This window comes from Dryas octopetala, chromosome 1 (genome assembly GCF_963921425.1).
Source record: "Dryas octopetala chromosome 1, drDryOcto1.1, whole genome shotgun sequence".
Classification (NCBI taxonomy): domain Eukaryota; kingdom Viridiplantae; phylum Streptophyta; class Magnoliopsida; order Rosales; family Rosaceae; genus Dryas; species Dryas octopetala.
Window position 1 is genome coordinate 21,851,102 of NC_141366.1, and position 19,039 is coordinate 21,870,140.

Here is a 19,039-nt window from a genome sequence, read left to right on the forward strand (position 1 = left end):
GACCTTGGCGGCGCTCACCTGGTTCTTCTGGCTACTCGCGAAGACCCCAAATGTTGAGCAAGATATTCTGAAGGAGATCAACCAGAAGACGTCGGCATCGACAACGAAGGGTTATGAGTTATTATGACGATGTGAAGGAGATGTTGGGTCTGTACAGTTTTAGTAGAATTGTTAGGTTTTACTAAGGTAGTTTAGAAAAACATGTTGAGTGTATTAATAATTTTTGGGTGATTTGGATTTTAACCCCTTTGATTCATATTTTATAAAGTCTACCACCATTAATATTTTTTAAATAGATAAAACCCATAATTAAAAACCTAGTCCACATAGGATAACAACTAGACATCAAAGTCTCATTATTTGCCAATTGGGCCATTTTCCAAATTTACGATTTCTATAAATTCCCCTCTCAATAAGATCCCATCAATTTAGGGGGATTCATTTAGTATCTGAAAGTAAACCTCTTTTTATGTTGTTAATAATAGAATTAATACAACATTTACTTTGTCTTAAAAGTCTTATATATTAATACAACATTTGCCTGAATTGGTATGTGTGATTTTTATGTTTTTAAAACTTTTGATTTAGGACCTATTAGGTATGCTTTAGTCCTTAGTACCTACAGTAGTCATGTTGAGTTTAGGTTCATTCATATTTTGTTAGCCCGACCCGTTTGACACCTCTAGTTTATTTGAATGGTTAGGGAACTGGGGACTTAAGCCTCCGGGCAATTTTATAATTAAATCTTCTACACGTCTTAGGAAGACGCAACTTCCTCATTTTTGGATACATTCCAAATGCATTCCTAGTTTCAAAATTTCCCAAGTATATATCATAATGGATTTAATCCACCTTTATAATAAGTCTTAATAGCATTTATGCTTATTAACGAAAATAATAGTGTCTTACAAGTCATTAAATCTGAGATAACTTATTAAGTAGCTATTAGTTTAGTGTACATTTCTCTACACAATACATGAATAGCTTTCAAGTTTCAATCCCCCCCCATATCAAAAGAAAAACACTAAAAGGTCAAGTCTAATTTAAATAATTCATAAAATTTAAATCTCATTTTCATTAAACTTGAGTGTTACATTATATACATTATAATAGTATACTAACATTATTTAGGTATGTATAATTTTTTCGCTAGCAATATATATTGATCATGTCCTCCATTTCAAAACATGCCATTGTCTATGGCTTAAACCCAAGTTTGATGGTCCCTTAAGGGACACCTTATGACTAGGTTACCAGATTCTCTCAAACTGCTGGTTCCGAAATAAAAAAGAACTGAAATTGCAAGAGTTAGAATGTGTGAATTGGTTTGATGGCTCCTCATTTTGCTAGTAGGATGTATCTTGTATGAGATCGATGTATGCAAAGTTATCAGTAAAAAAAAAAACAAAAAAAAAACACCTATACAATCTGACAAAAATATTGGGATCTAAATGAGAACAAACAATACATTCCCCAATGCCATATATATGCACCAAGTACCAACCAAAGTTGAAAAACGAGCAATAAACAATGATAGCCCAACTGCAAACTCATTAAAGCTACACAGTTGGTATTAAATGCTCATTTTGGAAATTGTATGGTAGCATACACAAAACAAGAAGATTTAAACACTCTCCACAGAGGCATTTCTTTAAAACTATTATCTATCCACCATTTCTAAGTAACTATATAGTATATACGTTAATGATCATTTAGTTTAGTGGCTTCTTTCTATCTCTATTTTTCAAATAAATTTGAAGTTCAAATTTTAGGAAGATAATAAAAAAAATTTATAAAAAAGAAGTATATGCCAATTGCCGAAATGGCAAAACCCAATAATCAATGAATAACTATCAATATATTTATGAGAAGCGAATTAGCAACCTCCCCCAGTTGGCCATACCTAATTCAATGGTTGGTCACATGAGCTTGACACGTGCCACAGGTGGGATTCACATGATTGGTTTCCTTGAGGTCGTTCCAGATTTGTGTGAAAGCTTGAATAATAAGATGATGGTGGGATTTAGAATTGAGTTGAAGAAAGCAGCTTAGCAGCTCCTGCAGACCCTCCTCGGAATAAATTCGCTTCTCTACGATCATCTGCACCATGGACTGCCTGAAATCTTGATAGGGGTCGTTGGAGTCCTTCACCACCGCAATGGCGCTGCCGCCGTTGATTTTTGGATTGATTTCGGGTTCGGACCGATCATCACGCGATGATGAGCAGGAATCGTCGTTGACTGTAAAGCTATCGTTTCTGTCACATGAAGTAGTGGGAGAGGAGTGTTGTTGAGGAGGATGGTGATTTGGGTTTTTGTAGATGGGGGCTTTGGGTTTTGGGGTTGGCTCATATACGTCTGAGAGCTTTGGCCTGCCACAACCACAGCCTGCAATATTGCCTGTGAGAATGGTTTTCAGGAGCTTCTTCTTTCTGGAAGACATGGGGGAGAGAGAGAGAGAGAGAGAGAGAGAGAGATTTAGGGGGTAGGAAAGTAGTCTTGGTAGGAGTTGTTTTCGGAATTCAATGTTTAGCCCTTTTGAGAGATTTGTGTGAATGAGAAGGTGCATTTGGTACAAGTCCTTTTTCTTGGTGTTCAAGTAGAAGAAGAGGGCTTTTGCTTTCAAGAGGCAATTTGACTAAGGTTGTTAAGAGATAGATTTTAATTTAAAGCATGTGATCCCTTGAAAACCCACCTTCCTGATAAGATTTTTCCTTTCAATTCTTTATCATCTTTATTTCAAAACAATTTTACTGTAAATATAAAATAATATTTTCCAATAAAACATATGTATCATGGATGATGGAACAGTAAGTCTATTTATTACTCTTGTTTTTAAAATGTTAAGTAATAGCAATATTAATAATAACTTACAATGTAAGCTATCGATCCAAGATTCTCCACATGAGACTTTGGAGTCAATAAAAAAATTAAATTTTGGAGAGAAATTATTCTGTATAACTGATACTCTGTCATATGATATAACAAGTTTATGTATCATAATATTGGTGAATATTATTAAGAGTTAATTAATTATTAGGTACCGACACATTTTCTAATTACTCAAAAACACCCAAAGCCTCATAATTTCTTTGCGGGCCACCTTCTATAGATTTGGGTGTTCTTGTTCTATCAGACCCTTTCTCTCTCCCCCTCTCTTCTTCCCTCCCTCTCCCTTTATCTCTCTTCTCTCCTCTCTCCTCTGTCCATTTCTATGCTATGTTGCAGAAGCTGAAATCTTCATCAAAGAAATTGGGTACTAGTGATCCCTCCAATTAACTGAACTAGTTTATATGTTTACAATTTTAGTTTTTTTTTTTTTTTTTTGTCAACCTCTACAATTTTAGCTAAAATGTCTAAATCCTAAACAAAAAAGCATTTATTTCAAGTTTTTTTTTAGAAGATCTAGATTTTACAATAAAGTGACTTAATTGTTAAATATTATAAATAAGTGTATTACATGCAAGGAATAAAATTTCGGGTTTCGAGGAAATTTCGATGGAAATTTCGACAAAAATTAGACAGAAACGACGGAAATTGCTATCAAAATACGGAAATTTTGAATGAAACTTTACCATATGTTTATTAACATATTATCTCCTACATTGATAAAAAATATTGAAAAAACCAAATTATATAGCAGGTTTCATGTGATATAAAATAAATATAATGCGCGCTTGACGCAAATACTGTTAAATAAAATTAGTATAATGAATAAATAAAATTTGTATATTCTTTATACTTTATAATCTATACACTAAAACCTAATACTAAACTTTATATACTCTATATACACTGATACTCTTTGTACTCTATATATAGTCTATATACTAAACCCTATATACTCTATCTTTTTTCAAATATGGTATAAGATATTAGGATTTTAGCTCTTTAGAGTATTTTTAATTATTTTATATATAGAAATGTATTAGGGTTTAGGTTTTAAAAATAATTAAACAAAACCCCAAAGAGCCAAACGATACCCCAAACTTTTTTTTTTCTTTCCAATTGTCCAAAGACCCCAAACTCCAATCAATCCTAAATCTTTTTTTTTTTTCTTTTCTTTTATTTCCTTCCTCTTTTTTTTTTTTCCTTTTCTTTTCTTTTCTTTCCTTCTTCTTTTCTTTCCTTCCTCTTCTTCCCATGACTTTCTCCCAGCCACTGTGTCGCATAGACATATGAGATATTTCTCTTATCTCTCCTCCCTCTCCTGCAGGTCCTACGCCAATCTCTATCTCCCTCACCAATATGATATTTTCCTTCTTCTTTCTCTTCTCTTTCTTCTCTCTCTTTTCTCTCTTCCCTCCCTTCTCTATCTTCCCTCCTCGGTTGGGTTTGTAACAGTCAGCAAGAAGTCAGATCAACATAGATGGCCACCAGCAAGGAAAAGGCAGATCGATAGAAATGGCTATGGCCGCTAGCAAGGAGAAGACAAATCGACAAAAATGGCTGGGCTGAGCAAAATTTCGGCGAAATTTCACGAAATTATCGAATTTCGGCGAAATATGATTGAAAAATTGATCAACTAGTGCTAAATTCTATACCCCTAAAAAATGAAATTTAACTCCTTGATTACATGTTACAAACAATAAGTAAAGTGTATCCCAAATTAATTAATTATATTATTAATACTATATTCTACAAATATAAACATATCGTTTAATAATATAATTATATGTTGGATTGATTATACCACGTGATGGTGATATATCGGTTACACTCAATAATTTTTTATTTTGGAGAAAAAATGATACGGAGATTGTCAGATTTTCAATCAATAAATAAATTGAGAGTAAAGACAAAAATTACGAAAGGGGAAAGAAAGCACTAGGGTACGGAATTGATACCTTGATCTCACATAAAATTTTTTGTTTGACTTAGTCTTACCTGGTTAGATCAGTAGAAAATTCATGCATTCATATGCCAACGTGTATCTAATACATGATGAGTGGATGATCCAAATCAAGACAAGAAGATTATAAATGGATAAATTTTTGTTTTTTTGTTTTTGTTTTTTACGAGAGTGGCAATAGATGGAATTTTAATATGACCCATTTCACTAACAAGATTTATCACGCCACTTTGATGGACCGCGAGCATGAACACAGTGATTTCTAACCAAGACTAGTAAAAGCCAAATTAGCCAATTCAAACTTATTGACATATGGATGATTTTTAACAGTAGCCAACTTGCCAAGGGCAATAAGCCAATAAACGAATATATACTGCATATTTGATTTTATTTATAAATCTATTTTTTTCCTTATGAGTTCTAATCTTAATAAGAATGTTAGTTCTTACTTCTTAGGATGACCAAAATAAGCACATGTAGCAAATACGCCAGTCTTGTATAAGTTTTTCTCATTCATAATCGGTTAGCTTAATATGTGTATTAGTATTCATTCGCGAAATACGTTATAACACATAATTAGTTAGTGCATTTTGGTAATTCAACATAAAAATATAAATATTTTAACTATTTTAGCAAATTATTATAAACTCCCAACAACAGAGGTAGATTTTCTATTGATCGACCAAGTGAAAATTTTGAGTTTGTGCAATTCTGATTTAATTAGAGAAATTGGAAAAATAACCCATTTTTAAATCATCTAAAGATATTTAGCAAATTCTTTTGAAAAATCTTAAGAATCTAACCAATAGTTGATGTGCGAGAGGACTTAATTGATTCTCCTCTCTCTCTCATTAATCTCTTTAGCACCTAATTCATTTTCTTCCTGTAGAGTTATAATCACATGCTTTGCTTCAACTGGGCAAACAACAATGGTTTCCAACAATGGGGTCCAACAAGATGCAAACTATCAGTCATGATATCCTACCTACCAACAAGAAGGAAAACAAAAATTATTGCACTAAAACATTTTTCTGATGTCAATCGGGGAACCAAAATGTTTTGGCAATACTGTAATACCATATTCACATACTGGCTTACACTAAAGACGTCACCATTGTTATCACTTATCATCAGAGTCTCTCAAACTCAAGAATTGCAACCCATAGTTAATTATTATATACTTATGTATGGACATAAAATACATATTTAAGGAGATATTGGATAATATATTGATAGATTGATTTAAATTTTAAATAGTGGAGCATGAATTTATTCTTTTATTGAAGGAAAAATACCAAAAAAACCATTAGATAAAAGATTTCCAAACACATGTACTAGAAGAGTCGATAAAAACAAAAAATGTGATTTTACTTGAGGGCTAGTCAAGTATATCTCAATTACCACTCACCTAATTAAGGCTTAATGGGGTCCTCGAGTATGACTCGAATAGGCTGAATAGCCATTGCAAACTTCAAATGAGAAGAAAAAAATCAATAACTCAAAGAGTACTCGAGTATGTAATCTGATAAAGAGTGCACTAACGACTTTGAAATAAAAATAAGAGAAAAAAAACACGTATTAAATGTATTTCATTCATGTCCAATTTCTAATTGAGCACTTAAATGTTTTTTATGAGCGTTTAAGCGCTCGTTTAATTTAAGAATGTAATTTAGCTTACCTTTTCTAATGGACAATGACATATTTCGTAATTATTCTTAAGTGGCTGAAATATTTGAATTTGGACTTAATCCACCAACTAAAAGTTGATAGATTAGAAGCTGTGAAAAATGAGTCTGAGAGACCAAGATCCAATTAACCCAAATCCAAAAGCAGGACGATCAACAAAACCAGCTCATGCAACAACATTTTCCCACACAGACAAAAACATAATGACACATTTTTTGTTGGTTTCTCTAGGCCACATGATGAATTGCTCCTAATAGCCTACCAAATACACGCCTTATTCCATTAACAACATTAATGCTGCAGAAAAATTTGAGACAAAACAGCTTATTGGGCTGCAAGTAAGCCTAGTCAGCCTTCTGAACTAACAAGTTGCTTATAATTGGGATTGAATAGCCATTAAAGCTTTTGGGCAGGAGGATATATGGCATCAGATCCTTGAGTGGAGTGTATGCTAATTAACATATCAGAATTATGGAGCTATGAATTTGCAACACCAAAATTAAGGCCGTGTATTCCTCAAGCAATCTTCTTGGAAAGCAACCTTGACTTTAATTGACACTACATGGTGATGAAGGCAAACTTGCTTGGTTGAGTGGAGGAGGACTTCATGGTGTTTTAATGCTAGCAAAATTATTATTGGGTGTGAATGCATTGATTTTTGTCTGAAAGAGAAATAGTGGCCGGGTAGAGTATCAAATTAAAACTTCAAAAATTTTAATTCATCTTAAAAAAAAAAAAAATTTGGTAATTAGCCGTTGACTGGTGCAACTTATTCCATATGGGTTTGCTTCACCTCCTCGTAGATTTGAAAGGATGAAAATTAATTAACTCATTGTAATTTGTTAGATTTTGGAAGCAAGAATAAGGGAACCACCAATTAATCATTTTAATCTATGCACCAATTTGTGGTATAATTCAAAACATGGGAAATTCTATTTGTCGCAATTATTTGTTCAAACTCTATTTCCCAACTTATATGTCATCAAATTACTTGACAGAGTTTATCTTTCTCTTTCTTAAATTGATATTATGTTTTTAGAATTCAATGTATGAATGTCATGTAAGTTGTGAAAGAAAAGTTTGGAGAAAGTGTTTGGAAAAATAGCATCTTCCTTCAAAACATTGTAGATAAAATTATGGTGTCCACTTCTATAGCATAACCCTATCCAAAAACTACATGTATTGCCTGATTTCCTCATATATAATGTGGAGATAGGCTATAATGCGGATGAATAGTAAATAAGCATGAGTGCGGGCGCCGACATGGTGTAGACACGATATCGACACACGAAATCGAGATGTGCTGCAGCAGAAGTCGAGATATGCTGCAGCTAGTTGATGATGTATCAACACCATGTCAGCACTCGCATTCCTGCTTATTTATTGTTCATCTGCATTAGAGTTTGCCCCGTATAATGTGATGACAATGTGGGGGCAGACTCTAATACAGATGAACAGTAAATAAGCATGAATGTGAGAGCGCTGACATGGTGTCGACACATCATTAACTGGTTGCAGCACATTTCGTGTGTCGACATCGTATCTGCATCATATCGACACCCACATTCATGCTTATTTATTGTTCATCCGCATTCAGGGACGAATCCAGGATTTTAAAATGGGGTGGGCTAAACTTAGCTTACGAGTGAAACTCGATCGTATAAATGAATTTCATTAGCAAAAAAAAAAAGTTACACCTAATTAGGGGAAACATAATGAGCCTTACCCTAAAAATGCATATCTAAACAAATGAAAAAAATCGCACAAAAAAAAAAGATAGCAATACAACAATTAAATATGCAATGCAAATACAATATAATACTATCTAAGTTGGGTCATATGTTTCTTCAAATAGCAAAAATCATTAAGTATCGATACTATTAGAAAATTCTCTTTTAATGTGGATGATCATACAATAATAACTTGTAGACCTATAAGTATGAGTCACTTAGTTAATACCTTGAAAATGAATATCTGCACATAAAAGATATACAACTTAAATTTAGAATTGCATGTCTATTGTTTATATGTTCCCAAATTTTCAAATCCCAACTTGATAGGTTCCCAATTTAGAATTTTATATTGTTTTATATGTTCCCAATCAATTTGTAATTTAACCATCACAATAATCAAGCTATAGTTTAATCAAAAAAAGAATCAAACCCTAATTTAATTATAAAAAATAATCAAAGCTCTAATTTTAAAATTGCAAAAATTTCTAATTTTAATAGATAGTTGAGCCAAAAAAAAGTATAGAGATTGGGTGCAAATACATATATAATACCTTGGCGGCTTGGCACTCCTTGAAGATTGGAGGGTTGAGCTATTTGTGTGGGGCCGGAGAGATGAGTTTTGGAGCTGCAGAGGAAAGAAGTTGGAGCAAGTGCGGATCTATGGGCTGTTTTTGGGGGGAGTGGAAGTAAGTAAAAGTAATTTTTTTTCATTAAACAAAGAGGCAGTAGCTACAGCATGTGAAAAGTTGTTCCTCAGCAGAAAAAAAAAAAAAAAACTTAAACTGTGGGTAGTGGGCTACTGTGCTTGGGATGGAAATTGGGTGGGCTAAGCTACCTAGGTAAGCTAAAAAACCAGAAAAAGAGCATGGGCTGCAGCCCATGCAGCCCACAACGTGCATTCGTCACTGTCCGCATTAGAGTATGCCTCTGACAATGTGAATGGTTTCTATTAATTAAGGAGGTGATGATTTTATTTTTTGGTTAAGGCTAGGAGTTGCATTCTAGCTAGAATAATACTATGATATAAAATAAAATAAACATTTTATTTTATAGCTTTAATTTACCTCACATTCAAAGTCAGTGTTTGAATGTAGGTTTTATAACTCTAAAATTAAAAGTTATGTAAAAATAAGCAGAGAAAAAACTAGTAGAACATCTCGGTCCCGAATTCGTATTTTCTCTCCCTTAATATCTTCTGGTTAAATACAAAAAACTAGAGTTCTATGGATATGGCCTAAGAGAGAGATAGACTAGGATCATATGGGCTTTTTAATGAGGCCCATTACTTTTCTTCGGTTCTCAAGTAAGCCGACTGGTTCAAGCCCACTACACAATTAGCAAATGCTCATAAAAAGACATTGTGTAAGGGATAAAAAGAGCGACTTGTATTGTCTTATAGCCTCATGTAGAGCAACGTTTCTGTTTCTTGAGTGGTTCACAGGAATTAGAGTTTCTTCTCTCCCAAATCCCAATTCTGGGACATTTCTTCTTCTTTTTTTAATCTCTCTCCTCAGAACTCATTAAGTATGTTTGAATAGATAGAAACATTTGGTTGGCTAATAATGGCAACAGCTCTGCTAGTCCCTTGCCTTTCCTCTGCTTCTTTCTTGAATAGCTATGGAGGACAACCAAGAATTTGCTGCTTTGCATCAATTCAACCATCCAAGTCCAACTCTTACTTGAAACGTTTCAGAGTCAGAGCCCTCAAAGAGAAAACAGAGGAAATTAAAAACCCATCTTCATCTTCTTCACCTTCTGCTGATTCAGCTGAGGAAATTACCAAAAAGTATGGCCTCGAAGCTGGTCTCTGGAAGGTACCCATTTCTCTCTTTTGTCTTTTTCTTGTTTTCTGGGGTCACCCAATTGGGAATTTTCAATAGTAATCATGCAATTTCAATTTCTACATAGTTGGGCCTCATAATTGGTTGAAAGAATCTTTTCTTTTCCATATCGCTTATGTCATGTTATTCAAATTAAAAGGAAAAGCAAAAAATGTCACTTGCATGAGTTTAGAGGGGATCAGATGCAAGTAAGTTGCGAAAAGAGAAAGAGTTTCAAATCAAAATTTTTGAATCTCAATTAATGAAGGACAAAAGGTCTAGTTCATTTTAAGCCAATTTGTAGTTGGGTGTTCCTTTCTTGCCTCATAAGATTTGTAGTAAAAGTAGTTGGTAATACGAAGCTATAAATTTAAGTAGTTATGGAAAAATGCAGATATTCAGCTCAAAAGAAGGAAAGGACGGTGTAGAGAACAAGTCCAAGGGAGATGAAGCCAAGCAACTGCTAGCAAAATATGGAGGGGCATACCTGGCCACCTCCATTATTCTCTCCATAATCTCTTTTTCATTGTGTTATGCACTAGTCAGTGCTGGCCTTGATGTCCCAGCTTTGCTACAAAAGGTACAAGCTTGCAATGCAAGTAATCATCATATGAACTCTTAGCAAACATATATTATGTAAGCTAGGGATTCTCGCATGCACACCAAGTCCGGATGAGATCCTATTCGTAAATCCTTTATGCCATTCATATATATAAAGCTTCTACAGACATGATCTTATACAAGAATTCTTCATGCATGAATCCGTATAGGATACCGCTGAACCCTGTGTGGGTAACCCAAGTGTGGATGTGAGAATTACCCTTACGTAAGCTGTATGGAAAATTAAATTATACTTCTGATTGTATTTGTTTTTTTTGTTTTTTGTTTTTTGTTTTTTTTTTCAGGTGGGAATCTCCAGTGGTGAGACTGGAGAGAAGGTTGGGACCTTTGCTTTGGCATATGCTGCACACAAGGCTGCTTCTCCAATTAGGTTTCCTCCAACAGTAGCTCTCACTCCCATTGTGGCCAGATGGATTGGGAAGAAAGTAGACAAGGAAAAGTAACTTCTGCGGTTACTTATTTCATATAGGGATTTTTATTTCCTTGTTTGTAAAATCAACTGTAAAACTTCCTAGTCTTCTTTTTCCCATATGCCAATCAAGGTTTATACACTCCAAGTCCTTGAACTCAAAGTTTCTATATTGCAACTTTAGCTTGTGTAGTCATCATTCCACAGCACTACCCCTCTGTTTTTATTTTTATATCTTCATTCAGGAGATGAGAAGGGTAAGAATGGAACTTTCGTTACATATGTGTATTTAGGGCATCTTCAAAATCACATGAATAGGCTTTACCTTATTGAGTAATTTAAATCATAAATTAATGACCAATGAAAAGAAGCAAAGCTATTACCAACAAAAAAAACTAGAGATTTTCAGCAAAACAAATACAGCATAATAGATTCTAATTAAAGTAACAATCTCTCTTTACTTCGAATTTTAATTTCTAACTCACTTAAGGTTATTATTTAATTTGTTCGATTATCATTCAACTTTTGATATATAAACAGATATTGATGGTCAGTGGTCACAGATATTGATACATAAACATTTGTACAACCATGATTCCCAAACATTTGCCAACAGTTTTAAGTCATGCATGAAGGACGCAGCCTTACAAGACCCAACCCTTTGCTGACTAAGGGCTATGAACCCTTCAAATAATAATGTTATGCAGTAATTCGGCATCATAAAATGAGGTAAGTCCAGTTCAGCAAATAGCTCACGGTATAATTGAAAACAAAACAAGGCATCGGAACATAATTTTCCTTTTCTGGAGTCCTGAACCTACGAAAATTCGGTATAAACGATATCCAGACTTCCTTGATTACTTGCCAATCTACTTCTGTCTGCGCCTCACAAAAAAGCCTGCTGATTCTAATAATATACAGGGATGCACTAACAATTGTAACAACTTATTTGCCACTAGACCACATGGATTATGTATATTACATCACTGTACAACATACCAGCTACCTCCATCTTCCATTCTATTCTTCCTTGCATGGACCTTCAGGGAACCCTTAGGCATCTCCCAGAACCTTCAATCCAACCTCCAGGATGCGACAAAGACACAAGATGGTTGGACATCATAGATTCTCAAAAAAAAAAAAAAAAAAAACACAAGCCCACATATCTGCATTGAGATTCATTAAGAAATCGTTTCTACGATTCAAGTCTTAGTAGGGTTGACAGTAGGAGGTACTTCAGTTGAACTGGAAGGCGGAGTTTGGGGCCGTGGTGTGCTGACATTAACCATGGTATAATCTTCATGAAGTGCCGCCAACTCATTCCATTCAACCCCAGCTATAGTTGATAGTCAAGAAATTCAGTATTCACTGCCCAAAAATATTTCGACTAGTGAAATATAACTTTAAAGAAAATATCATAAAAGAAATAAGACAACATCTTTCTTGACAAGGATACGTTCTGTTCTCCACATGTCTGTGATGCTAACATCGGCATCTGATAAAAGCCAGTAATCTGCATCACTCTGAAAAGGTAACAACAAATGTTGACACTTACTCTTACTTATAAGTCAAAATAATTCTCTTCTCAGTACAACAAAAGACTTTAACATGTGGCACAACGTTTTGCAAAAGTTTTCTGGCCATATTATTGTAAAATATTATTAGAAAAAAAAAAAATCTTTATTCGGTTAAAGAACCACAGCTCTGTAAGATGGTTTGCAACTAAAATACTGGATTTGTAGAAGTGTCTAAGAAAAAGGAAAGCCTTCATTAAAATTTTCTTACAACGTTATATACACATTTTAGGGTATTTTTCTACTCAGACATCTCAAAAGTAGAATATGTTACTTGTGCACAACTATTGTTGCCAGATCCACTGAACCCAACCAATAAAAAAGAAAACTGTTTTTGTCTTACAGATAGGTAATGGTAAAATCAATTTAGATGCCAAACTTACATCAACATCTGAGGGAACAATCTTCATGATCCCACTCATGAAGTCCTGAGAAGCAGTGGGATCAGAGCACATTCTATGAACATCTTGTCCCTGCACTTCAACATCCTTCCCTCTATCCTCTGTGACCACTTCTGTAGCTGTGTTCTCATTAAACCCTGAACTTGAAGGGAGGTTTGGACGATCTTCGACACTGTTAATCTCCTCGAACTTCTCCTCAAATTGACTAGAATGGTAGGAAGAGAGAGAGAGAGAGAGAGAGAGAGAGAGAGAGAGAGAGAGAGAGAGAGAGAGAGAGAGAGAGATTAGTATAATTCATTGTAATTCGATCTAGGCCAGCAGGAGAAAAACATTAACTGCCACTCTTAAAGTAAAAACATGCAACAGGAAACAACAGTACCTGACAAGGTAAACATCTATTGGACCCAGCATGCTTCTCAGAACCATCCTGTATCGCCCTTGGGGATAGTCAACAGCCTAGTACATGGTAGAAAAGTTTTATTTAAAAATAAGCATGTACAAGCCTACATGAATTTTTAATAAAGTACTGTTTTGTCCTGAATTACCTCATCAGGATCTGGGACTTCAAGAGTGGTGCCATGTGGAGCTTTGATTGCTATTAAGGTTTCATTCTGAAAGAAGCAATGAATTGAAAATTCAATTTCACAGCAAAAAGGAGAATGTTTTGTTAGAAAATGCAGAATGGGGAACAATGACAATTGTATTGATGGCAATAGCAAACACCTACCTGCAAACAGGGTAAGCCCTTGATATCTTCTTCAGTGACAAAAAGCCATCTACCAAAATAAAAACATAAGCTGAGATAAGTGTGTGCATTTGTTGCATCAGGCTAAGCTAAAAATAGAATCTGTTGAAAACTAGTCAATGATGACCCTCTACAGAAAGTAACTGAACATGGGTGAACATAAAAGGATAAAACTTTACTTCTTATTGCTTTCATCTTCACTCAGATCCCTCAACCTTTCCTCCATTTCTCTGAACAATTTAATAGCCTCAGCACAACCAAAACGTTACCAAAAGTATTAAAAAAAAAAAAAAAGAGCAGCATCACCCAAGAAATAACAAGATAACCTTATTTGCTCATCTAATCTGCGCTCCTCAATAGATAGGTTTTCCACTTGTGCCTGAGATGAAAAATATTGTGAATGAGGCTAAATCTGTACAACTGTACCTTCAGAGATATGCAAACATTATTTCTGAATCTTATATCCACAATGACAATAATATAGCAAGCTCAACTAAACAAAAGCCTTGCCAAACTCTTTCCAGTCAACAACACAAAATCCTGCTAGTCATTCATATTCAAATGTATTACACAAAATTGGAACTGGAAAAAACTTGTGGACTGAAATCTAGCAAGCTCAACTAAGAAAAGCCTTGTCAAACTATTTGATATTCAAATGCATTACACTAAAAATTAGATCTGGAAAAAACATGAAGATGAAAGTGAAATGACTGATGTCATGGTAAGAACCAAGACAAGCTGAAGTTCAAACATGGAAAACAATTTGCAGAGCAAACCCAACCAGTCAGCACCAAAGATGTTCAGTTTTGATTTATGTGCTCGTTTACTTGCTTATAGGTCTAATGCTGCCTTTTTATTCAGCTAATACTTTTTATTCAGGCTGGAATCAACAATGCTTGCAAAGTTGGATATTGACACTTCCAAAAAGAAAAAGGAACAAAATAATAGCATAAACAAAAACAGCATGTGTACTTGCAAGCAAACAAAGAGACAATTCCAAAAGCTGACCCAAGACAGAGCAATCCAAGCATTAGCATGCCAAACAACAGGTTCTCTTTTTTTCCATACCTGTAAATCAGCATAATTTTCATCCAGGTCCCCTGTCCTCGAGACATCAAGTCCCCTAATCAACCAATCATCCAACTTTTGAGTAACTTATAATGTACGGTGGATACTGAATTTCCACATCTTAGTATAATGTGAAAAAAAAATTAAAAATTCAGAAAGAAATCCAACTAATTTCTCTTACTTCCACTGTATTCTATTTTTGAGCTTCTTTTCTATTAGACCAATTCCTTCAAGAACATTTGTTATATCATATATCCGCCTCTTTTGCACCTATAGCAAGAGAACACTTATCATTAACAGAACCTCGACATAGGATACATTAAAACAGATAGGAAAGTAGCCACCTCTAAAGTATCAGCAGCTTTATTGAGATCTAGAATACCATCTTCCGCATGTTTGATCAGATTGATAAACTTCTTTGTTAAGAGACCTGAATGAGAATAGTAAGACATTTCTCTAACACTTGCACATGCACTTTCTCTAAAACATCTAAGAAAAATTAACTTACTCTTCTTGCTAAGAACCTAAATAAATAAATGATAAAACTTAATAAAAGCACAGGAAAATGTTTTTTACCTAGGGAGCTGTCATAACGACAAGGACCAGCGGGAGTAAGATTAGCGCCAGCAGGAGAACCTGTCAATTATACAGATTATATGCTAGTGCCTATGGAAGGTAAGAAGAAAAGTAATTGACTAAGCACATCTACAAAAGTCTTGTAGCATAAACTTTGAACTTTTCCTCAGAAATAAAGTAGATATACAAATACAAGTATGGGAGCCCACCAGACAAATTTTGAAAATAATACTCACCCACATTGGAAGCAGGAGTCTGTGGTCCAGATCTATTGCACTTTGTAAGCCTTGATGCTTTGTTTGCCTTTCCCACCTTGATTGACACGGGAGTTTGAAGAGGGCTGTTAACTACTTCAGTGCATCCAGGAGCAGCTGTCCTATCACTAGACTCGGCTTCACAATCTGCTGCATCACTCTTCCGCTTTAGCTGCTAATACAGCATTTAGTTTTTCCAAACACAAAATTAGCACCAAATGAACCAACCAATTCAAATAATGAATTATATAGATGAAAATTAAGGCTCTTTTCCTTGTCATAAGTAAGGCTCAATTCAAAATAAATTTAACTATGACAAATAATGATTATTAAGCATACAAGCTGAAACATTAACAACCAGCCTAAGTTTCAAGGAGAAAATGCACTAGAAAGAAAATTGGAAGGTTCCCAACTTATCATTTGAAGAAGAGATCACATATTATATATATACGGAGCGAATCTTACACGGGATTCCTCTTAGCGAGATCTGGCCCTGTTTGAATGGTGTTTTAAAGTTTCCAGAATGCACATGGTAACAGCGAGAACCTGAGGGGTAAACCCTAAGATCTAAACAACAATTCTACACCCTAAAGTAACAAACTTCAAAAACTATAAAAGACAAAGGGTCATTTGAATGGCCTTTTAATGGCCAGGGATCCAGCAGAAAATATCCCGATCCTAATGCTTTTTGTGTATATAATATATATAGGGAAATTTTCTCTTGCCAAACAATCGAGTATCTTATGTTAAAGACTGTCAATCTGGACAACTGATTAGGTGGAATTATATTTAAATTGGTGCCCCATATTCAGTCTGAAAACATAAGATGCCAGATATCTGGAAAAGAACATTACCATATATATATATACATACATTTAGAGAGAGAGAGAGAGAGAGAGAGAAATGCTCCCTTGATAGACAATTTGGTATGTTATTTGTTAGACTTTCAGCCATGATTTCACATGATCAACAATCCAAATTGATGGTCTTGCAACATAACATGTCAAACTGTCTGATAAAAAGAATTACTATAATATATATATATGTATGTATATATATCTTAGTTGATAAAACATTCATCATCCGCAATGACTAAAGAAGACAGTGTTTCACTAAGGTAAAGAAAAAAAATAATTTCTAAATTACATAAATAATAATCGGTAAGAAAGGATTCATTATATTAAAGCTAGAGAAAACAAAATATTAGCTGATTGTATAACAACTTTTTGGAAAACAAAGTCCAATTTTGCTTGGTATATGGAAAGCTTCGTTGTGAAATTACTTAGACACTTATTGCTCCTATTTCCTTTCTTTCACTGCATGTCACTTAGAAATAACCAGGTACTTTACAAACAAAAGAGGATGAGAATAGACTTACAAAAGCTCCTATAAGAACACCAAATCATCTCCAGTTTTAAGGGTATACTATGCCTATGAAATATATGGCGTTAATTAGCCTACGGCATCTCTCTTAGTGGCTTAAGACTGGAATTTACTAAGAATACTTAAAATTGACAACCTTGAGTACATAAAAACAGATAAAAATCAGAGGACGATATTCAGTCACCACAACCATTTGTAACCTAGTTGAAGATATTTAGGAGAGATTGGTCTAACAAATACCAAATCCAACAAATCCTGTGAGGTACAGACAGCTGTTTTCCTTTTTTTGTTTTTTGTATTAACTTTTGGGTATGTATAGACATGCATATGCAGCAGACACTATTTTAATTTCCAAAGCTATACTTTTCCTATGTTGGTTTTAATGCATCAAAGAAGAACCTACAACAAAGAGAATTAAAAAATGCATTTAGATTACAAATAGAGGGTATCCAATCATTTAAAATCTGTCTGAAGTTAGTAGTGTCATTTAAAGATCATGTCAACGAGTATGTAACATAGAGCACCATAACAATAGACAACTTGTCCAATCATTCATACTTCATATGTTTGCCTTCACTTTTCAACCAACAACAAAGTTTGAAATCTGACCAAAAGAAACACAAACAAACTTGAAAATGCAAACCTAGCTCAATAAGTTTCTACTACATTAAATTCAGAAAAATATTACACATACTACCAAAAATTAAAGAAGATATGTAATACTCCGGAGTGTAAATTGATGCCCTCGCCATGTAAAGTTCCTTCTCTTATTTTTTGCATTTCCTCGTTTTGCCAAATATCATCTGCCTTTGTTGATTGTGGGTTAAGAAAACAACGATTCAGATCTTCTACCCCGAATGTAAGCACACCAATAGCATTTTCATACCACATATTTCCCTCATCATATCAAGATTGAAATTAGGAACAACTGCAATCACACTAATAGCATTTCCCTAAATCACAATTGCTAAAACGAAAACCCAGTCAACAAACACTTTCAACAAATCCAAAGCTGGAGAACAAATTCCAATCACTAATTTCAGCAAAACTAAAACCCCAATTAGTAATTACACTCACTAATGAAGCAGATCTTAAACACTACAGTCCAAATATGTGAGACAGAGACTCACAGGGGGCTTAACCAGAATGCCATCAGCTCCTTGATCAGTGAGTTGGCGCGGGTCGGCGGCGGGAGCGAAGCCGTGATAGTCTACTGCAGCTGAAAAGGGCGGCTTCATAGAGGAAAAGGGGAGCTGGCGTCTCAGGGGCTGCATGATCGGCTGGGGAGGGTGAGCCGGCGGAGGGTTCGGAGCCCGATAGCCCGACATCAAGCGACCCGAACCGGATAGTGGGTTGGTGGGTTTTTTTTTTTGGGTTTGGGGGAGGGGAAGAGAAAACAAGGGATCGAAAAATTGGAGGGAATTGAAAGAAATGAAAAGGAAAAAGGCGGTGGAAATGGAGGGAAAGTTTGGAACTTTGGAGGTGAGGGTGAGTGGGTGAGATGGTGAGATCTGGTGGTGGTGGTGGCTGTTTGGGAAAAAATAAAAAAGCGGGAGAGAGAGAGAGAGAGAAGAGAGCAGAAAACGAGGGAAAGGAAAGAAGGAGGGAATTTAGTTCGGATATTGATATGGAGGGAAGCACTTACCTCTTTTTCTATTTTTTGTTTTTATTCTTATTTTTATTTACTGTTTATTATATATCAGAAAATTGGTAATTATTACCTCAATACATATTTTTTTTTTTAATTTAAAATTTATAAAATATCAGTGGATTGTCTAACTGATTCTATTGAGAGATCATGTGGCATATGCTTGCGTGGTGTTATGATAACACAAATTGTAAAATGTATAATCATGAATGGTAAAAGTTTTAAGATTTTAAAATTTGGATATTAGTCACCAAAACTAACTTTGAAAAA

The 19,039-nt window shown here is 34.6% G+C and overlaps 3 protein-coding genes across 4 annotated transcripts; 1 reads left to right on the forward strand and 2 right to left on the reverse strand.

The window, feature by feature from the left end:
• Nucleotides 1-1,488: 1,488 nt before the first annotated feature.
• Nucleotides 1,489-2,462, reverse strand: LOC147299137 (transcription repressor OFP6-like). Its single transcript, XM_086229645.1, has one exon. The coding sequence runs from the start codon at nt 2,440-2,442 to the stop codon at nt 1,909-1,911; it is 534 nt and encodes a 177-aa protein (XP_086085771.1). The 5' UTR covers nt 2,443-2,462; the 3' UTR covers nt 1,489-1,908.
• A 7,205-nt stretch (nt 2,463-9,667) lies between these two features.
• LOC147299138 (FAM210B-like protein) lies at nt 9,668-11,283 on the forward strand. Its single transcript, XM_086252836.1, has 3 exons — nt 9,668-10,084; nt 10,485-10,670; nt 10,996-11,283. The coding sequence occupies exons 1-3, from the start codon at nt 9,833-9,835 to the stop codon at nt 11,152-11,154; spliced, it is 597 nt and encodes a 198-aa protein (XP_086108962.1). The 5' UTR covers nt 9,668-9,832; the 3' UTR covers nt 11,155-11,283.
• Nucleotides 11,284-11,684: 401 nt separating this feature from the next.
• On the reverse strand, nt 11,685-18,692 carry LOC147299139 (transcription factor E2FB-like). Of its 2 annotated transcripts, none has more exons than XM_086242878.1 (14): nt 18,252-18,692; nt 15,721-15,910; nt 15,485-15,544; nt 15,253-15,338; nt 15,090-15,178; nt 14,909-14,963; nt 14,167-14,219; nt 14,020-14,070; nt 13,823-13,871; nt 13,641-13,706; nt 13,475-13,551; nt 13,078-13,300; nt 12,577-12,643; nt 11,685-12,456 (listed from the first exon to the last, which is right to left on the reverse strand). In XM_086242878.1, the coding sequence occupies exons 1-14, from the start codon at nt 18,447-18,449 to the stop codon at nt 12,323-12,325; spliced, it is 1,398 nt and encodes a 465-aa protein (XP_086099004.1). In that variant the 5' UTR covers nt 18,450-18,692; the 3' UTR covers nt 11,685-12,322. The 2 variants fall into 2 exon arrangements, with proteins under 2 accessions (XP_086099004.1, XP_086098995.1); XM_086242869.1 differs by having other exon boundaries at nt 15,721-15,913.
• Nucleotides 18,693-19,039: the final 347 nt, after the last annotated feature.